Source organism: Crinia signifera, chromosome 2 (genome assembly GCF_055691185.1).
Source record: "Crinia signifera chromosome 2, ASM5569118v1, whole genome shotgun sequence".
NCBI lineage: Eukaryota > Metazoa > Chordata > Amphibia > Anura > Myobatrachidae > Crinia > Crinia signifera.
Genome location: NC_139218.1, coordinates 318,242,298 through 318,260,163, shown reverse-complemented (window position 1 = coordinate 318,260,163; position 17,866 = coordinate 318,242,298). Strand labels below are relative to the sequence as shown.

Here is a 17,866-nt window from a genome sequence, read left to right as displayed (position 1 = left end):
CCCATTACAGAAGAGGGGGTATGCCGATCATCACCTGGTCATACTGAGTCAGGAGGTAAGACAAGACCTAAAGTGGTGGCAACAGGGTCTAGAAGAAAGGAGTACCAGTCTAAAAGATCCTACATTTCGTATACTGACCACGGATGCCAGTCTGTCCGGCTGGGGCGCTCATATAGGGGGAAGGTCCATACAGGGCTCCTGGACAAGAGAAGAAGCAAGGAACTCCTCAAACATGAGAGAATTGCAAGCGGTTTGGGAGTCCATACAACTCCTAAAAGAAGACATTCACCACTCACATCTGAGAATAATGTCAGACAATGTGACAGTAGTGTCCCACATAAATCACCAGGGGGGCACAAGAAGTGTCAAACTCATGCACATGTCAGGGAAGATACTGAGCTGGGCGGAGGACAATCTGGAGTCCTTATCAGCAGTGTATATCCCAGGCAAGAGGAATGTATTAGCAGACTTCCTGAGTCGAGAGGTGATATCGCCAGGAGAGTGGGAGCTCAATACAGAAGTCTTTTCCCAGATAGAGAAAATATTCTGTACCCCAGAAGTAGACATGATGGCCAATTTTCGGAACAGAAAGGTGAACAACTTTTTCTCAAAATCATTTCATCCACGGGCGCTAGCCATAGATTCCCTTTCAGTGAAATGGAACTTCAAGCTGGGCTACATATTTCCCCCCTTTCCGATGATCGGGAGAGTCTTAAAGAAACTGAGAGAGGAGCAGGTCGAAGTAGTGGCAATATTGCCCTACTGGCCGAGGAGGCCCTGGTTCGTCAACGTGCTAAGGATGGCAGTTCGGGAACCTTGGTCACTACCCGACAGGCAGGACCTACTGCATCAGGGTCCAGTGTATCATCCAGAGCCAACAAGGTTGTCACTAAAGGCATGGAGATTGAGCGGGGCATACTAAGGAGGCATAATTTGTCATCCCAAGTCGTGGAAATGATGCTGAAGGCCAGAAAGAACATTTCTTCCCTATACTATTATAGAACTTGGATCAAGTTCATTGAATGGGGTCAGTTCAGTGGTGACTTTTCATCTATATCAACGGATAGAGTACTGCAGTTTCTATATGACGGCTTTCAGATTGGTCTTGCCCCAGCAACAATAAAATCTCAGATCTCTGCCCTAGGAGTACTATTAGATAGACCTTTGGCAGAAGAAAGGCTGATAAAGAGGTTTAACAGAGCCATGAGGAGGATCAGACCACCAGTCAAAGCTATAGTGGCACCGTGGGACCTAAACCTTATGTTAGCAGTATTAGCTAAACATCCCTTTGAACCCTTAACAGAGTGTCCGTTAAAGTACTTAACCTGGAAGACGGTGTTCTTGGTCGCAGTCACCTCGGCCAGAAGAGTAAGTGAGCTCCAAGCTCTATGGATAGAGGAGCCTTATCTAATTATCTTCCCAGATAGAGTGGTACTAAGGACACATCCTGAATTCGTACCGAAGGTGATATCATCGTTTCACCTCAATCAGGAGATTGTTTTACCTAGTTTCTACCCAGAACCTGAAAATGAGGAGCAACGAAATTGGCATACGCTGGACCTAGTCCGGGTCATCTCCGTATACCTGGACTGACCAAACATCTATTGGTCATCCCGAGTGGTGTCCGTAATGGGAAAGAACCGGGAAAACAGACCATATCCAGATGGATAAGAGAGACGATCGTGGCAGCCTACAAACTGGAAGGCAAGAAAGTACCTCCCATAGTACAGGCACATTCCACAAGGGCAGTCTCTGCGTCATGGGCGAACAGGGCCAAAGCTTCAGTGACCGAAATCTGCAAAGCTGCTACCTGGTCGTCAGTACACACCTTTGTAAAACATTATGCACTTGATGTTTCTCTTGCCCACTTTGGGAAGCATGTTCTTCAGGAGGCAGTATCTGCTAAGACCTCCGTATAATAAATATGTTCATGCATAACTATACCCTCCCGTTTATTTGTCTTGGGTATGTCCCAATGTATGGCTGCCATGGGGATCGTAGAAGAAAGAGTCGAATTATACTCACCGATAATTCCTTTTTCTTCCTAGAGATCCCATGGCAGCCACTGATTACCCTCCCTTGTATTATGATGTGTTTTCTCTAGGGACCTTGGTACGGAGACACTCAAAAGATACAGCAGAGGTGAAGGAGGGGTCTATTATACCCAAGGTGGGCGGTCCCAAGAGAAATCAGTCCTGTCTGCTCTAGTGGGGGAAGGGAATATCCCAATGTATGGCTGCCATGGGATCTCTAGGAAGAAAAAGGAATTATCGGTGAGTATAATTCGACTCTTTTGCCGCTATGGGGGCATGACCCAGAGGCTCTATGAGCCTCTAGCCATGCTCCCAGCCCCCTGGCTGCGGGAATAGACGCTGTGCGCATGCGCACAGCGTTTATTCCCCGCTGCTTAGCAGCTGACAGGGGGGACTCCCAATAGCCCCCCCCCCCCCACACCGCGGGACACTGCCGCCCGCGGGTGGGACAGCGGGACAGGCCCTGATAATCGGGACTGTCCTGCTAAAATCGGGACTGTTGGGAGGTATGTATTTGTAGTGTAATCCCCAACTACTGCTGAAGTAAGTACCTTTGTTGGGGTCTGGTCCTGAAGTTAAAATTAATTTTTGGGGACTGTGGAAACATTATGTGATTTTGGAAGGCAGGGTATGCACAGTTTGTGACTCCCCTTCATACCGTGCTCCACCCACAGTTTCGGGATCTGCGGATCCTGTAATATGCCCTCTGATTCTTTTCCCAGGGTAACCTTTTCACCCTTCAGACTGATTCAGTCCACATACACCCCAAGAAAAATTAAACATTACCTATGAATGATGCCTGGGCAGCTTTTTGTGGGTTTGTTGACTATATCATCAGGGACTTGCCTATAGGGGTATATTAATTGCCAAACAGGTGAGCTAAGACTGCGAGCAGTGCCTATTGTTTGCCCTTGTAGCGCACCCTCAGTATTCAATCCACCCCCTGCACTCGCTGTTTCCACAGCGCTGTTTCTAGAAAGCGAGTTGGAAACAGCGAGTGTGGCTGTCAAAATAGTGAGGCTCACGCCTTGCCGTTCTGGGGAATCCTCGCCATCCTCTGATGGTGAGGATTTCCCAGGAACATAGAATAGGGTGAGTGGGCCGCGAGGGGGTTTTATGGCAAGGATGGCTTGTTTTCGGGAGGAGTCAGTGGGCATCGGGTATTACATGATCTGCAGATCCCCAATATACCCCATACAGTGCATCTGGAAAGTGTTCAAAACATTTTGTTATGTTACAGCCTTATTACAAACTAGTAAGCCCGAAGCTTAGATGAAAGCTTGTCTGCTACCTTATGATTGCCCCTGTGTTTATGCATGTGTGAGAGAAAGAAATGTAGTTTGACTCGCTGCCAACAGATGAGTGTTTCAGAGACACACAAACGGACACTAGAAATTTATATAGATGATTGGAATAAATACATTTTTCCTCTCAAAATTATACACACAATATCCCACAATGACAATGTGAGATTTTACATAGAGTACACGATTGTATCCTTTTTTTTCCCCTGCCTTCCACAATGGGTATTATGGACAGAAGAAACCTCTAGTTAGGGATCCATGTGTGCCATAATACCTCCTACTCCACTTTTATATTTATTTTGGGTTGAAAGCGCTCTCTCTCTTCCTGACTGTAATACTGGTAATAGTCACCCTTAAGGTGCCCACACACTAGAAAGATCTGCGATCATAAGATGTGCGCATAAATTAGCCTTCAAATCTTTTGCCTGTCCTGGACAAAAGATTTGGTACTTATGTAATATCTGGGCTCCCGTTTTTCTAATGAGACCGCGTCCCCTCGCGGGGCTCGCTGCGCTCGCCACGCTTCGGGCACGGTGGCTCGCTGCGCTCGCCACTCTACATAAAATCAACTCCATGCGTAGTTGGATAGTAGGGGTATGAAAAAATGGGGTGCATTTAACATGGGAGCCCAGATAATACATAAGTACCAAAGATTTCAGGCAAGCGCACATCTTTACCAAAGATTTTTCTTAAGATCCCGTGTGCGTTCCTATGGATCTTTTGTTAAATTTCATGCAGCACGTAAGATCAGAAGATTTAGCAAAAGATCCACGGGAGCGAGCATCGGACCGAAATCGGACGATTTTCGACCGATTATCGTAAACATCTGACGATATATCGGCTGATTTATCAGAAATCGGCCAAAAAATCGTTCTAGTGTGCGGGCACCTTTTTAGTGTTTCTGTTTTAAGGTTACAACTGCATTCTATTAGTGAGCTAATGTGTTCACTTTTTCCGTTAGGAAATTTGTGCAAAAAAAACTGTACCAAAGCCAAAAAGGACACAGAAGACCAATGAAAAAGTACCAAACTCCCGCAAAAAGATTCGCAGAGAGGATAGCCTGAAGTCTCCAGGTGACATTGTGAAGCAGCTGAAGCAGGTACATTGTCATTGTTCAGTCTGTAGTTCTTATCTTAAAGATAATGAGCTGATTTAGATCAGTTTAAGATGACCGCTAGACCCATCCATGCTCCAGATCCTCCCCATTGGTTCATTCAGCGTTTCCCTGGAAAACCTGCATAGACCATGGTTGGATTCTTAGGTGGGGATATCTTTGTCATTTACTACTTACTGTGGAGTTGCAAGAAAAGTCTTTTCTGTTCGATTGTTGACATTTCTGTACTCAATGAATCTTTATTCCTAAGGCTGGTTTGCATCATGTAAGTTTGTCCTACCTATCTTTGTTCCAACTCCTTTTTACAGGGGTTTTCAAAGTCTGTATTCTCAGATGATATTAACTTTATATCTTTTCTATAGTATGTTACATTTTTCTGTAGTACAGTAGAAGTATTGAGGGTTAATTGTTTTGGTTAAGTGGAGGTTGAACCCTATCTGGCATAGTAATGACAAAATAAAATTCTGTGTTTTGATTTCAATTCTAAAGATTTCCTAACATTTCTTTTATTTTTTAAATTAAAAACAATCCTACAGGAGCTTTCTCTTTTACCACTTGTGGAGCCTTCGATTACCGCTAACTTCAGCCTGTTTGCCCCATTTGGGATCAGTAGTCCAGTCAATGGGAAAAGCTCGCTTAAAGGAACATTTGGTAACGGTGCCCTGGAGAGCATCCCAGACTATTACACACAGCTTCTCAGCAAGGTAACTGTTTTATATATAGCCTGAATACAGCAAAAGCTAAGTTTGAGCATTGGTTGCATAATAAAACTTCTAATAATTTGTTTTGTTTTTGAAGAACAACCTCAGTAATCCCCCTACACCTCCTTCTTCCCTGCCTCCAACGCCGCCTCCTTCCGTGCAGCAGAAGATGGTGAACGGTGTGACAGCAGCTGAAGATATTAGTGAAACAAAGAAAGAATCTGAGAGCAGCGCAGAAGTTAAAGGTGCGCTCAGTCAAATGTCTTACCCGTTTCCCAGGGTCATGAAATGCTCTTCTCAAGAGAGGGAGGGAGCACAAGTATTTGCATTACAATGTGCTTTTTATTATGTTTTTACATTTTTTATTTCTCCCGCGACATGTCATTTTCAACCTGAACATTATAAATAATTTTTTTTCTTCTTGCCGTTACAGTTGAGCGCAGCTTGGATATTTTGGCTGCTCTACCCACTCCCCCCCACAACCAGAGTGAGGATGTCAGGTGAGAATTTTTTGGCAATGACATTACTTTGCTATGAAGCAGGAGTAAAGGGAGTTACTTAATACTTTTATTTTTGTGTGTGTATTAGAATGGAAAGTGATGAGGAAAGTGATTCTCCTGATAGCATTGTTCCAGCCTCTTCCCCAGAAAGTATTCTTGGTGAAGATGCACCACGTTTCCCTACATTATGCGACCTTAAAGAGGAAGATGAAGAGCGATCCTTATCTCCAGTCATACCACTTATTCCTCGCGGCATCATACCAGGTCGGTTAGCGCTAGTGTAGCTTTTCTAAGTAACATAGGCCCTTATTCTGATCGGTGCGGCCAGGACCGTGCGTGCGAAACCCCGCCTTCCATACGGATCGCCAACTCCGTCCGTACGCGGTAAGAAGCTGGCCGAACGGACCGCAAGTGTATTTTACACGGAATACGCCTCCTGCATCTAAGGGAACCTCCCCCATCATTCGATGGTCGCAGACCATCGAATGCAGGACCGAGTGCTCCACCAGCTCCCGCAACCTTAGACCACTCGGGCATTTCTCCGTGCAAAAGCAGGGATCTGGGCGGGCAGCTGACATCCGGCGATGTCATATGTCCGCCCCCTACACGTGCGTCACGGCTGCATTACCATACGTACGCCCAGCGTTTTCATGGGAACGCCCATGAAACGCGGGGCGTATGCATATGGTAATGAGCCCAAATAGCCCTTCACGCCCCTCTCCACCCCCTGTTCGGAGTGTTCACATATCATGCGGGATTTGGCCGTACGCCCCGCTCGCACATGCGCAGAGACGCCTCTGCACATGCGCAGACACAAAACATCGGCGGCCCGAACGCACGCGGATATTTCCACACCGACCAGAATAAGGGCCATAGTTAAGGTAAAAAATAAATACTGAAAATAAGAAAAGTTATCGTGTCTGGAAGTTTGGTAACTCTATCCTACAGATTATTAAAAATAAAAGTAACAAACCTCTTCTGATGCCAATTCATTTTCTGCAACAGTGTTTCCGGAGGTGAAAGCTGCAGAGTCCTTAACGGTTACCCCAGAGTGTGCTGATAAAACTATTTTGAGTACAGCGGGAGGAACAATATCATGGAATAAGACGAAAGGCAGCGAGGTATCCGTTATGTTAACGGTGTCGGCCGCAGCTGCGAAGGTGAGCAGAGTGCACATCGAATTTGTTGGCCCTTGTTTAGGGAAACCCATACTTGTAGGATTTATGCTTTAATATTTCATGCTCTTTCACATTTTAGAACTTGAATGGTGTAGTTGCAGCTGTCGCTGGTTTATTGAGCATCAAGCTACCAAATTCGTATGAAGTGCTTTTCCCCGATAGTGGTCTTAAAAATAATGTCGATGTAAGAAAATCTGCAGACTCTTCCACAGAAGGTAAGATCCCTTTTTATGTACTGTTTTCATAGGACGTGCTTTTTTTTTTTTTTTAGCATTTATGTAGTTTTCAAATACTCTTTCAGCTACTGTTTGTATTGTGGATGTAGATATCAGGAGAGCCAATACCTAAAGTCTGTATGTGTCAACTCTAGATGCTTTAACCCCTTCACGACAATTGACGTATATATACGTCATGGCCGGGAAGTACTTCCCGACCGTTGACGTATATATACGTCATGGCTTAAAACTGTCACTGCGTCTAGAGACGCAGTGACAGAGGGACGATGTCTGCTGTCCCTGACAGCAGACATGTCCCTGCATGCCCAGGGGGGGCTGCGATGCCGCCCCCCCGTCGCCGATCGCTGTGATTGGCTGTTCAGTGTGAACAGCCATTCACAGCGTTTTCCTGTGTCACCGGCGAATAACGTTCGCCGGTGACACGGGATCGGAGGTGATTGGTGCTGTAAAGTACAGCACCAATCACCGCGGGGTGTAAGGGTGACACTGGTGTCACCCCACCTCACCCCGCCCGCCCCCAAAGGCCGTGATTGGTCCGTCGGACCGACGGACCAATCACAGCCGTGGAGGGGGGTTTAAACTAACGGTGACTGCACTGCAGACGCCATTCCGGTCTGGAAAAGCGTGCAGTGCGGTCACCGTGCCCCACCTGCCGCCTATACTGACCAGAACCCTTACCTGATCATTGATATTGTGACATTTTGTGACATCCTGTGCTGCATCTTGTGCTGCATCTTGTGCTGCTGCGATTTATTAGATAGATAGAGAGTTAGAGAGAGTTAGAGAGAGAGAGATAGAGAGAGATAGAGAGGCCTAGTGCTATATTTTGTGCTGCTGCAGTGTGATAGAGCTATAGATAGAGAGATAGAGAGAGATAGAGAGAGAGAGATAGAGAGAGAGATAGTGACAGATTGTGCTATATATTTTTTATATAACTGAAAGAGATAGAGAGAGATAGAGAGAGATAGAGAGGCCTAGTGCTATATTTTGTGCTGCTGCAGTGTGATAGAGAGAGATAGAGAGAGAGAGATAGAGAGAGAGATAGTGACAGATTGTGCTATATATTTTTTATATAACTGAAAGAGATAGAGAGAGATAGAGAGGCCTAGTGCTATATTTTGTGCTGCTGCAGTGTGATAGAGCTATAGATAGATAGAGAGAGATAGAGAGAGAGAGATAGAGAGATAGTGACAGATTGTGCTATATATTTTTTATATAACTGCTGCAGTGTCATAGAGTGATAGATAGTGAGAGATAGAGAGAGATAGTGATAGAGTGCTAAATTTTGTGTCGGCTGCCCCCGCCTTTTTGTGCTGATCACTATATCTGAGGTGATCAGCAACTTTTTGGGGGTACAGAGGTTTTTTTTTTTTATATATACCTGTCAGTACCACCAAAGGTTGTGCACCTGCTGCCCCTCACTGGTAATCAGTGTCGCATCACTGATCACCTTTTTTTATTTTTTGTGAGTGCTGTGGGGTCTTTTTTACATTTTTTTTTTACACACACTGTGATTTTGTGTGTGTCCTGTGGCCACTGTGCACTGATCAGTGACGTACATCACTGATCAGCTTTTTCGGCACAGGGTTGATCTATTTTTTTTTTTTTTTGATCAAATTCCTGTTGCCTTTGAGCGCTGTTCAGTGACGGACGTTACTGACCAACATCTGTGCTCAATTTTTGGCGCAGGACCTTTTTTTTTTTTTTTAACCCCTTCCATTTTTTTTTTTTTTAACCCCTTCCATTTTTTTTTTTTTTAACCCCTTCCATTTTTTTTTTTTTGAACCCTTCAATTTTTTTTTTTTTGTATTTTTTTTTTCTGCACTACATACACAATACACACTACATACCCCCTGGGTTGAAATAAAGTTTGTACCCCCCCCTACACTATACACGTGTTGAAACATTTCACTACCAGTAACACAAAAATATAAATGGCATCCCAAATGTCATCCCAAATGTCGTCCCAGTCATCCAGGAGAATGTATTCGGTGGAGGAGGCATATGCCATGCTTGCATCTGACTCTGACACAGCCAGTGAGGCAAGCGGGGAATTTGAAGGATTTGTCTTAAGCTCCTCTTCCTCCTCTGATGATGAGGGACCCCCTCAAAGACGCCCCCGTAGAGCAGCTGAGACCCCCCCCCCAATAATTGATCTCGTATGGACCCCACCACCAGACAATTTTGAGCCCCAGGTTCCTGAGTTTTTGGCCATCCCAGGAATCCAATTTGATTCAACAGGTCTCAGAGAAATTGACTTTTTCAAATTATTTTTCTCTGATGATTTTATAAATTTAATGGTGGACCAAACTAATTTATATGCCCAGCAGTTTATTGCTCAAAACCCCACGTCATCATTTGCTAGGTGGACCCCTGTAGATGCAGTAGAGATGATGACGTTTTGGGGTCTGGTATTACATATGGGCATAGTAAAAAAGCCACAAATTAGGCAATATTGGAGTACAGATGTTCTGTACAGCACCCCATTTCACCGTATGGCCATGCCCCGGGCTCGTTTTGAGGCAATCCATAAATTTATACATTACACCGATAATGCACAGTGCCCACCCAGAGATGATCCCACCTTTGACAGGCTATTCAAAGTCAGGCCGGTCATTGATCATTTCAGTGCCAAATTTGCAGAGCTATACATCCCTGATAAATGTATTAGTATCGACGAGTCCCTTATACATTTTAAAGGAAGGGTTAAATTCCGCCAGTACCTTCCCAGTAAGAGGGCAAGGTATGGCATAAAAATGTATAAGCTGTGTGAAAGCACCACAGGGTACACCCACAAGTTTAGGGTATATGAAGGGAAGGATTCAAGAATTGAACCACCAGAATGCCCCCCCTCCCTCGTAGGTGTTAGTGGAAAAATTGTCTGGGATTTAATGCACCCCTTCCTGGATAAGGGTTATCACCTCTATGTGGATAACTTTTACACCAGCATCCCCCTGTTTAAGGCCCTTGGTTCAAGAGGTACAGCAGCTTGCGGTACTGTGCGCAAGAACCAAAGAGGCCTCCCCAAAACGCACATTGCCCAAGTAATGAGAAGGGGTGAAAGCAGGGGAATATGCACCGAAAATATGTTGTTGGTCAAATATAAGGACAAGAGGGATGTCCTTATACTGACAACAATTCATGGAGACAGTACCACCTCCATCCCTGTACGAGGTACCAGTACCCACACCTCCAAACCAAATTGTATCCTAGATTACAATAAGTACATGGGCGGAGTGGATCTTTCAGATCAGGTACTAAAGCCGTACAGTGCCCTGCGGAAAACAAATATCTGGTACAAGAAGCTGGCCGTGTATATCATCCAGATGGCACTGTATAACGCTTACGTGCTATTCCGTTCTACCGGCCAGAGGGGGACATTTATGCACTTTCAAGAGGAAGTCATAAAGAGCCTAACATTTGGGAATCAGCAGGCAGAGGGCCCCAGTACTTCTAGTACTGGCCCCCGTATTGTACCAGGGCAGCATTTTCCCAACGAAATCCCCTCCACTGCAAGAAAGGGCAGGACACAAAAAAGGTGCAAAGTTTGTTATAAAAAGGGAATAAGAAAGGAAACTATTTTCCACTGTGAAACTTGCCCCGACAAACCCGGCCTATGTATAAAGGAGTGCTTTAAAATATACCACACATCTATGGATTATTAGGTTCATCATTTCACCGTGCTTCGGGGGTCTTGCTAATGCCACATAGCACCCACCATTCATTCCACCAGAATCTGAGCTGCAAAATCCAAAAATCACTCCTTCCCTTCTGAGTCCTGCCATGCACCCAACTGGTATTTTTTGGTCACATGTGAGGCATTGCCGTACTCTGGAGAAATGGGGGCACAGATTTTGGGGTGCTTTGTCTCCTTCATTCCTTGTGAAAATGAAAAATTTTGAGCCAGAAGTACATTTTTGTGTAAAAAAATGTATTTTTTTCATTTTCACTGCCCAGTTGTACCAAAATTGATGAAACCCCTGGGGGTTTGAAATGTACACTATACCCCTAGATGAATTCCCTGAGGGGTGTAGTTTGCAAAATGGGGTGACTTGTGGGGGGGTTCCACTGTATTGGTAATGCAACATAGCACCCACCATTCATTCCACCAAAATCTTTGCTGCAAAATCCAAAAATCACTCCTTCCCTTCTGAGTCCTGCCATGCACCCAACTGGAATTTTTTGGTCACATGTGAGGCATTGCCGTACTCTGGAGAAATGGGGGCACAGATTTTGGGGTGCTTTGTCTCCTTCATTCCTTGTGAAAATGAAAAATTTTGAGCCAGAAGTACATTTTTGTGTAAAAAAATGTATTTTTTTCATTTTCACTGCCCAGTTGTACCAAAATTGATGAAACCCCTGGGGGTTTGAAATGTACACTATACCCCTAGATGAATTCCCTGAGGGGTGTAGTTTGCAAAATGGGGTGACTTGTGGGGGGGTTCCACTGTATTGGTAATGCAACATAGCACCCACCATTCATTCCACCAAAATCTTTGCTGCAAAATCCAAAAATCACTCCTTCCCTTCTGAGTCCTGCCATGCACCCAACTGGTATTTTTTGGTCACATGTGAGGCATTGCCGTACTCGGGAGAAATTGGGGCACAGATTTTGGGGTGCTTTGTCTCCTTCATTCCTTGTGAAAATGAAAAATTTTGAGCCAGAACTGCATGTTTGTGTAAAAAAATGTAATTTTCCATTTTCACATCCCAGTTGTACCAAAATTGGTGAAACCCCTGGGGGTTTGAAATGTACACTATACCCCTAGATGAATTCCCTGAGGGGTGTAGTTTGCAAAATGGGGTCACTTGTGGGGGGGTTCCACTGTATTGGTGCTTGGGGGGTCTTGCTAATGCGACATAGCACCCACCAAAAAAACACCAGAATCTGAGCTGCAAAATCTAAAAATCACTCCTTCCCTTCTAAGTCCTGCCATGCACCCAACTGGTATTTTTTGGTCACATGTGAGGCATTGCCGTACTCGGGAGAAATTGGGGCACAGATTTTGGGGTGCATTGTCTCCTTCATTCCTTGTGAAAATGAAAAATTTTGAGCCAGAACTGCATGTTTGTGTAAAAAAATGTAATTTTCCATTTTCACATCCCAGTTGTACCAAAATTGGTGAAACCCCTGGGGGTTTGAAATGTACACTATACCCCTAGATGAATTCCCTGAGGGGTGTACTTTGCAAAATGGGGTGACTTGTGGGGGGGTTCCACTGTATTGGTGCTTGGGGGGTCTTGCTAATGCGACATAGCACCCACCAAAAAACCACCAGAATCTGAGCTGCAAAATCTAAAAATCACTCCTTCCCTTCTAAGTCCTGCCATGCACCCAACTGGTATTTTTTGGTCACATGTGAGGCATTGCCGTACTCTGGAGAAATTGGGGCACAGATTTTGGGGTGCATTGTCTCCTTCATTCCTTGTGAAAATGAAAAATTTTGAGCCAGAACTGCATGTTTGTGTAAAAAAATGTAATTTTCCATTTTCACATCCCAGTTGTACCAAAATTGGTGAAACCCCTGGGGGTTTGAAATGTACACTATACCCCTAGATGAATTCCCTGAGGGGTGTACTTTGCAAAATGGGGTGACTTGTGGGGGGGTTCCACTGTATTGGTGCTTTGGGAGTCTTGCTAATGCAACATAGCACCCACCATTCATTCCACCGAAATCTTTGCTGCAAAATCCAAAAATCACTCCTTCCCTTCTGAGTCCTGCCATGCACCCAACTGGTATTTTTTGGTCACATGTGAGGCATTGCCGTACTCGGGAGAAATTGGGGCACAGATTTTGGGGTGCATTGTCTCCTTCATTCCTTGTGAAAATGAAAAATTTTGAGCCAGAACTGCATGTTTGTGTAAAAAAATGTAATTTTCCATTTTCACATCCCAGTTGTACCAAAATTGGTGAAACCCCTGGGGGTTTGAAATGTACACTATACCCCTAGATGAATTCCCTGAGGGGTGTACTTTGCAAAATGGGGTGACTTGTGGGGGGGTTCCACTGTATTGGTGCTTGGGGGGTCTTGCTAATGCGACATAGCACCCACCAAAAAACCACCAGAATCTGAGCTGCAAAATCTAAAAATCACTCCTTCCCTTCTAAGTCCTGCCATGCACCCAACTGGTATTTTTTGGTCACATGTGAGGCATTGCCGTACTCTGGAGAAATTGGGGCACAGATTTTGGGGTGCATTGTCTCCTTCATTCCTTGTGAAAATGAAAAATTTTGAGCCAGAACTGCATGTTTGTGTAAAAAAATGTAATTTTCCATTTTCACATCCCAGTTGTACCAAAATTGGTGAAACCCCTGGGGGTTTGAAATGTACACTATACCCCTAGATGAATTCCCTGAGGGGTGTACTTTGCAAAATGGGGTGACTTGTGGGGGGGTTCCACTGTATTGGTGCTTTGGGAGTCTTGCTAATGCAACATAGCACCCACCATTCATTCCACCGAAATCTTTGCTGCAAAATCCAAAAATCACTCCTTCCCTTCTGAGTCCTGCCATGCACCCAACTGGTATTTTTTGGTCACATGTGAGGCATTGCCGTACTCGGGAGAAATTGGGGCACAGATTTTGGGGTGCTTTGTCTCCTTCATTCCTTGTGAAAATGAAAAATTTTGAGCCAGAACTGCATGTTTGTGTAAAAAAATGTAATTTTTCATTTTCACATCCCAGTTGTACCAAAATTGGTGAAACCCCTGGGGGTTTGAAATGTACACTATACCCCTAGATGAATTCCCTGAGGGGTGTAGATTGCAAAATGGGGTGACTTGTGGGGGAGGTTCCTAACTTTTAGCACTTATGGTGCCTAGAAACCTACATGGTGCCTAAAAAAAAATCTCATAAAAAGGAGGCTCCAAAATCAAGTAGGTGCTCCTTCTATTATGAAGCCTGTGGTTTGGTCAACGTGCACACTAGGGCCACATATAGGATATTTTTGAAAACAAAAGAATTGGGGGAATCAATTTTTAGTCACATTTCTCTAGTAAAATCTACTGTATTCGTTAGAAAAATGTATTAAAATTGAAACTCTGCAAAAAAAAAGAAATTTTGAAATTTCACCTACACTTTGTTTTAATTCCTGTGAAACACCTAAAGGGTTAACAAACTTCCAAAATGCTGTTTTGAATACTGTGAGGGGTGCAGTTTTTGAAATGGCATCATTTATGGGGGTGTCTCACATACAAGTCCCTCAAAGTCACATCAGAACTGAACTGGTCCCTAAAAAAATCAGTGTTTGAAATTTTCATGAAAATTTGAGAATTTGCTATTCATATTGTAAGCCTCCTAGTGTCCAAAAAAATTAAAAGGAAGTTGAAATAATGATGGAAACATAAAGTAGACATATGGTCTATGTTAGTTATTAACTATTTTGAGTGGTATGATTATTTGTCTCACAAGCAGAAAATTTAACATTTTGCAAATTGCAAAATTTTCCATTTTTTCACGATATTTTGGTATTTTTCACAAAAAAACACAGACTGTATCGACGAAAATTTACCACTAACTTGAAGTACAATGTGTCACGAGAAAACAATCTCAAAATCACTGGGATAAGTAAAAGCAAAAAAAAGTTATCCCCACTTAAGTGAGACATGTCAGATTTGAAAAAAAGGGCTCTGTCATGAAGGCACAAACTGGCTCTGTCATGAAGGGGTTAATGTATATGCCGATATTTGGCGTTATGTTGCCAGGAATTTAGTCTGCATAATTGCAAACTTGACCTGTGCTGGTTTACTGTAACATGTCTGTCACACATCATTTGTGAACACAGGTACAACGGTGTATAGAGTGCAGTGACTTTAGATTTATTGTTGAAAGCTCAAACTCTTGATCCTTGTGATAATCTTGTGACCAACATGAAAAGTTCATCAGTCAAAGAAGTGTTTCTCCTGCTTCACCGGGTGCAGGTTAGAAGCCACGGTACAGTAACCATGCAGAGGGTTCTGCGCAGACAAAGTAAGAGGGTGAATATGTCCGTTTGGGTGCCGAATCTTGAGACAGCCAAGAATTTGGCAACACATGGTTATTAGGGCTTTTATTTGGATGGCTGCCTTCCCTCAGTCTTTGAGGGTTCCATTCCTTTTGAACTTCCTACCAGGGGTAGCTCTTACACTTGGTATGTAAGCCCCCTTGGTATGTAAGACACACACACCACAGCCATTTCCTGGGAACTGTCAGTAGCATCTCTTTCCCCCTCTCTGAACTCTTAACCTACAGGCAAGTATTAGTTTGGTGTATTAGACTTTCTTTGCTCATTTTTCCTTATCAAATGGGAGATTTGTCCAGGGCTTTTTCTGGTGGAGAAGCAGTGGAAAAAAAAAATACCCTGCTCCAGATGTAACTTTAAATTGCATTGTTCCCAGGCGAAGCTGGATGCCCTGTGTGAGATGAATGAGCCCTTTGTTTGGTGAAATTCCTTTTTACAGGAAGACGGTCTTAGTCTTCCCGGAAAAAGTTTTTCCAGGAAGTGCAATTTGGACAATTCCATTTCTGCTTAGTTAGGTACCTGTAGCTGAGACTACAATCTCAACAGCAGTCAACCTTTCTCCATCTGTAACTAGACAGTAGCAATGAATGCTAATCTTTGGGGGTATATTCAATGCTTTTTGCGAGCTGTGACAGCGAGCAGTGCTGGCTGCTCACTGTCACAGCTCACATGGCCAGTATTCTACTAACCCCCTGCACACACTGTTTCCACCTCGCTGGGTTTTTACAGTGACATGGCAATGGCGTGTGCGGTCGCCAAAACAGCGAGGCTTGCGGCTAAATGCAGCAGGCTTTCTGCATTAGCCACGAGCCTCGTTGTTTGGGGGAATGCTCGCCATCATCTGACAGCGAGGGTTGCCCCCGAAACAATGAATACGGTGAGCGGATGGCGTGGGGGTTAAACGGCAAGTTTATGGTGATCCCCGCCATTTAACCCCCTCACCGGCCACATTGAATGCTGCCCTTGGTCTGAGTGGTACTTGCTGTTTATTCCCAAGGAAAGGATCTCTGAACTCTCTATAATTCCTGATAAACTAGCTGGAGCCCAGAGTGGTCTTCAAGCATTATTTTAGAGTATGCCAGTTCATGTATGGAAGGGTCATTAGAATCCTGGGAAATAATGAAATGTCTGACTTGCATAAATCTTAGAGGGACATCTTGAGTGCCATGTCCGTGAGTCAATCCATCACAATCATTAATTGGTGAAGCAATGCGTTCCATTTATCATTTATTTATTTATTAACAGTTTCTTATATAGCGCACATATTCCGCAGCGCTTAACAATTCACAACAGTCCCTGCCCCAGTGGAGCTTGCAATCTATATTCCCTACCACATGTACACGCACACACATTCGTTCTTGAGTGAATTTTTGTTGGCAGCCAATTAACCTACTTTTATTTTTGTATTTTTGTATTGTGGGAGGAAACCGGAGTTCCTGGCCAAACCCGCGCAAGTACGGGGGGAATATACAAACTCTGCACAGTTTGGGCCATGGTGGTAATCGAACCCATGACCTCAATGCTGTGAGGCAGTAATGCTAACCATTACACCGTCCGTGCTGGGGAGATGTAGACCTATTAATCAGTCAAATACGCCACCCTTGGGGATGTTCTCTGCATCTTTCAACAGCTAGTGGATTGGTGGAGAAACCAAAAATAAGGGAAGCACTTCTGTTTAGGGACCCACAGGTGTTTCTTGTGTTATAATGGTTCCGTGTAGCTTCAGCCTAACCGCTTTCCTCTGTAGCCAAAAAAAAGGATAACTAAATTTGATTCTAGGAGCACCAGACTGATCAAGAAGGACTTATTATTGGTTATACAGACTTACTAAACATGACCGCGGACCCAGTGTGGTGACTATCTCCAAGACCTGATCTCTCAATTTAAGCAGGCCTTTCAACTGTGACCATTGTAATAGCATTGAGAATCTGTCCGTAGCATCTTGTGCAGGATATTGTTTGTTTTTTATCCATATTGTTGTCCAAAAGAGAAGCACATCAGCTCCCAGACAGACCATTATCAAGCTTACTATTGGGTAGGACAGTGGTTCCCAAATTCCATGCTCATAGCCCAGCGGATTTATCAGTTTGATTAAACCATCTGTGAATAGCCGTTAAAACCCGGACAGTTAGTGCCTTGAAAACAAAGTTTGGGAACCTTAGGATAGGACTTCTCGTTCTGTAAAATGTGAGGGCGCATTACATCATAACTGTGTGATCCTCCTGGGTGGCATAGGCACAGACATCTGCTTAGTAGTCTTACCAGGTGCCTACTTGGTTTTTGTTGCACACCTTAACACATTTTACAGATTTAATACTTTTGCATCCAGAGATACCAGTTTTGCACTTCAGGTACCTTCTCGGGTACTGGTTCAGCCCATAAACGAAATGCTCTCTTCTGTTTTAAAGAGGACCTTTATGTTTAGGGAGCTAGCCCTCTTTAAAACCGAATCTATCTTTAGATCCATTTGATGAATGTTCACCAAGTACTGTAATGTTTTTTTTTTTTTTTTTTAAATTGTAACATTATCTGTTTAAATATCTTGTATGCTTTGGTCTGTCCCTACCATATTTGCAGGCGATACCAGTGATAAAGACAAGACTATCGGAGGAAAATTGGAGAACAGCACCGATTGGCTGAAGCAGCTGGATGCAGTGCTTCCAGGATACACATTAAAGAATGAGCTGGACATTCTTTCTCTTCTGGCACAAGTCAGTCATTTCTCTTTTTTTATTTGTTTTTAAATAGGTTCCAGTAACTATACAGAGAAATTTGTGCTAAATAATAACCCACGATCCA

At 43.9% G+C, this 17,866-nt stretch overlaps 1 protein-coding gene across 5 annotated transcripts in view; it reads left to right on the top strand.

The window, feature by feature from the left end:
- Positions 1 to 17,866, top strand: part of KMT2D (lysine methyltransferase 2D) — a 138,370-nt gene that overhangs the window by 99,273 nt on the left and 21,231 nt on the right. For all 5 annotated transcript variants that reach the window (XM_083169086.1, XM_083169088.1, XM_083169087.1 and 2 more), the window contains 8 exons: positions 4,299 to 4,436; positions 4,988 to 5,155; positions 5,250 to 5,397; positions 5,586 to 5,652; positions 5,741 to 5,916; positions 6,658 to 6,812; positions 6,910 to 7,045; positions 17,645 to 17,778. In XM_083169086.1, coding sequence (XP_083025212.1) covers positions 4,299 to 4,436; positions 4,988 to 5,155; positions 5,250 to 5,397; positions 5,586 to 5,652; positions 5,741 to 5,916; positions 6,658 to 6,812; positions 6,910 to 7,045; positions 17,645 to 17,778 — 1,122 coding nt within the window. The remainder of the gene's footprint in view (positions 1 to 4,298; positions 4,437 to 4,987; positions 5,156 to 5,249; positions 5,398 to 5,585; positions 5,653 to 5,740; positions 5,917 to 6,657; positions 6,813 to 6,909; positions 7,046 to 17,644; positions 17,779 to 17,866) is intronic.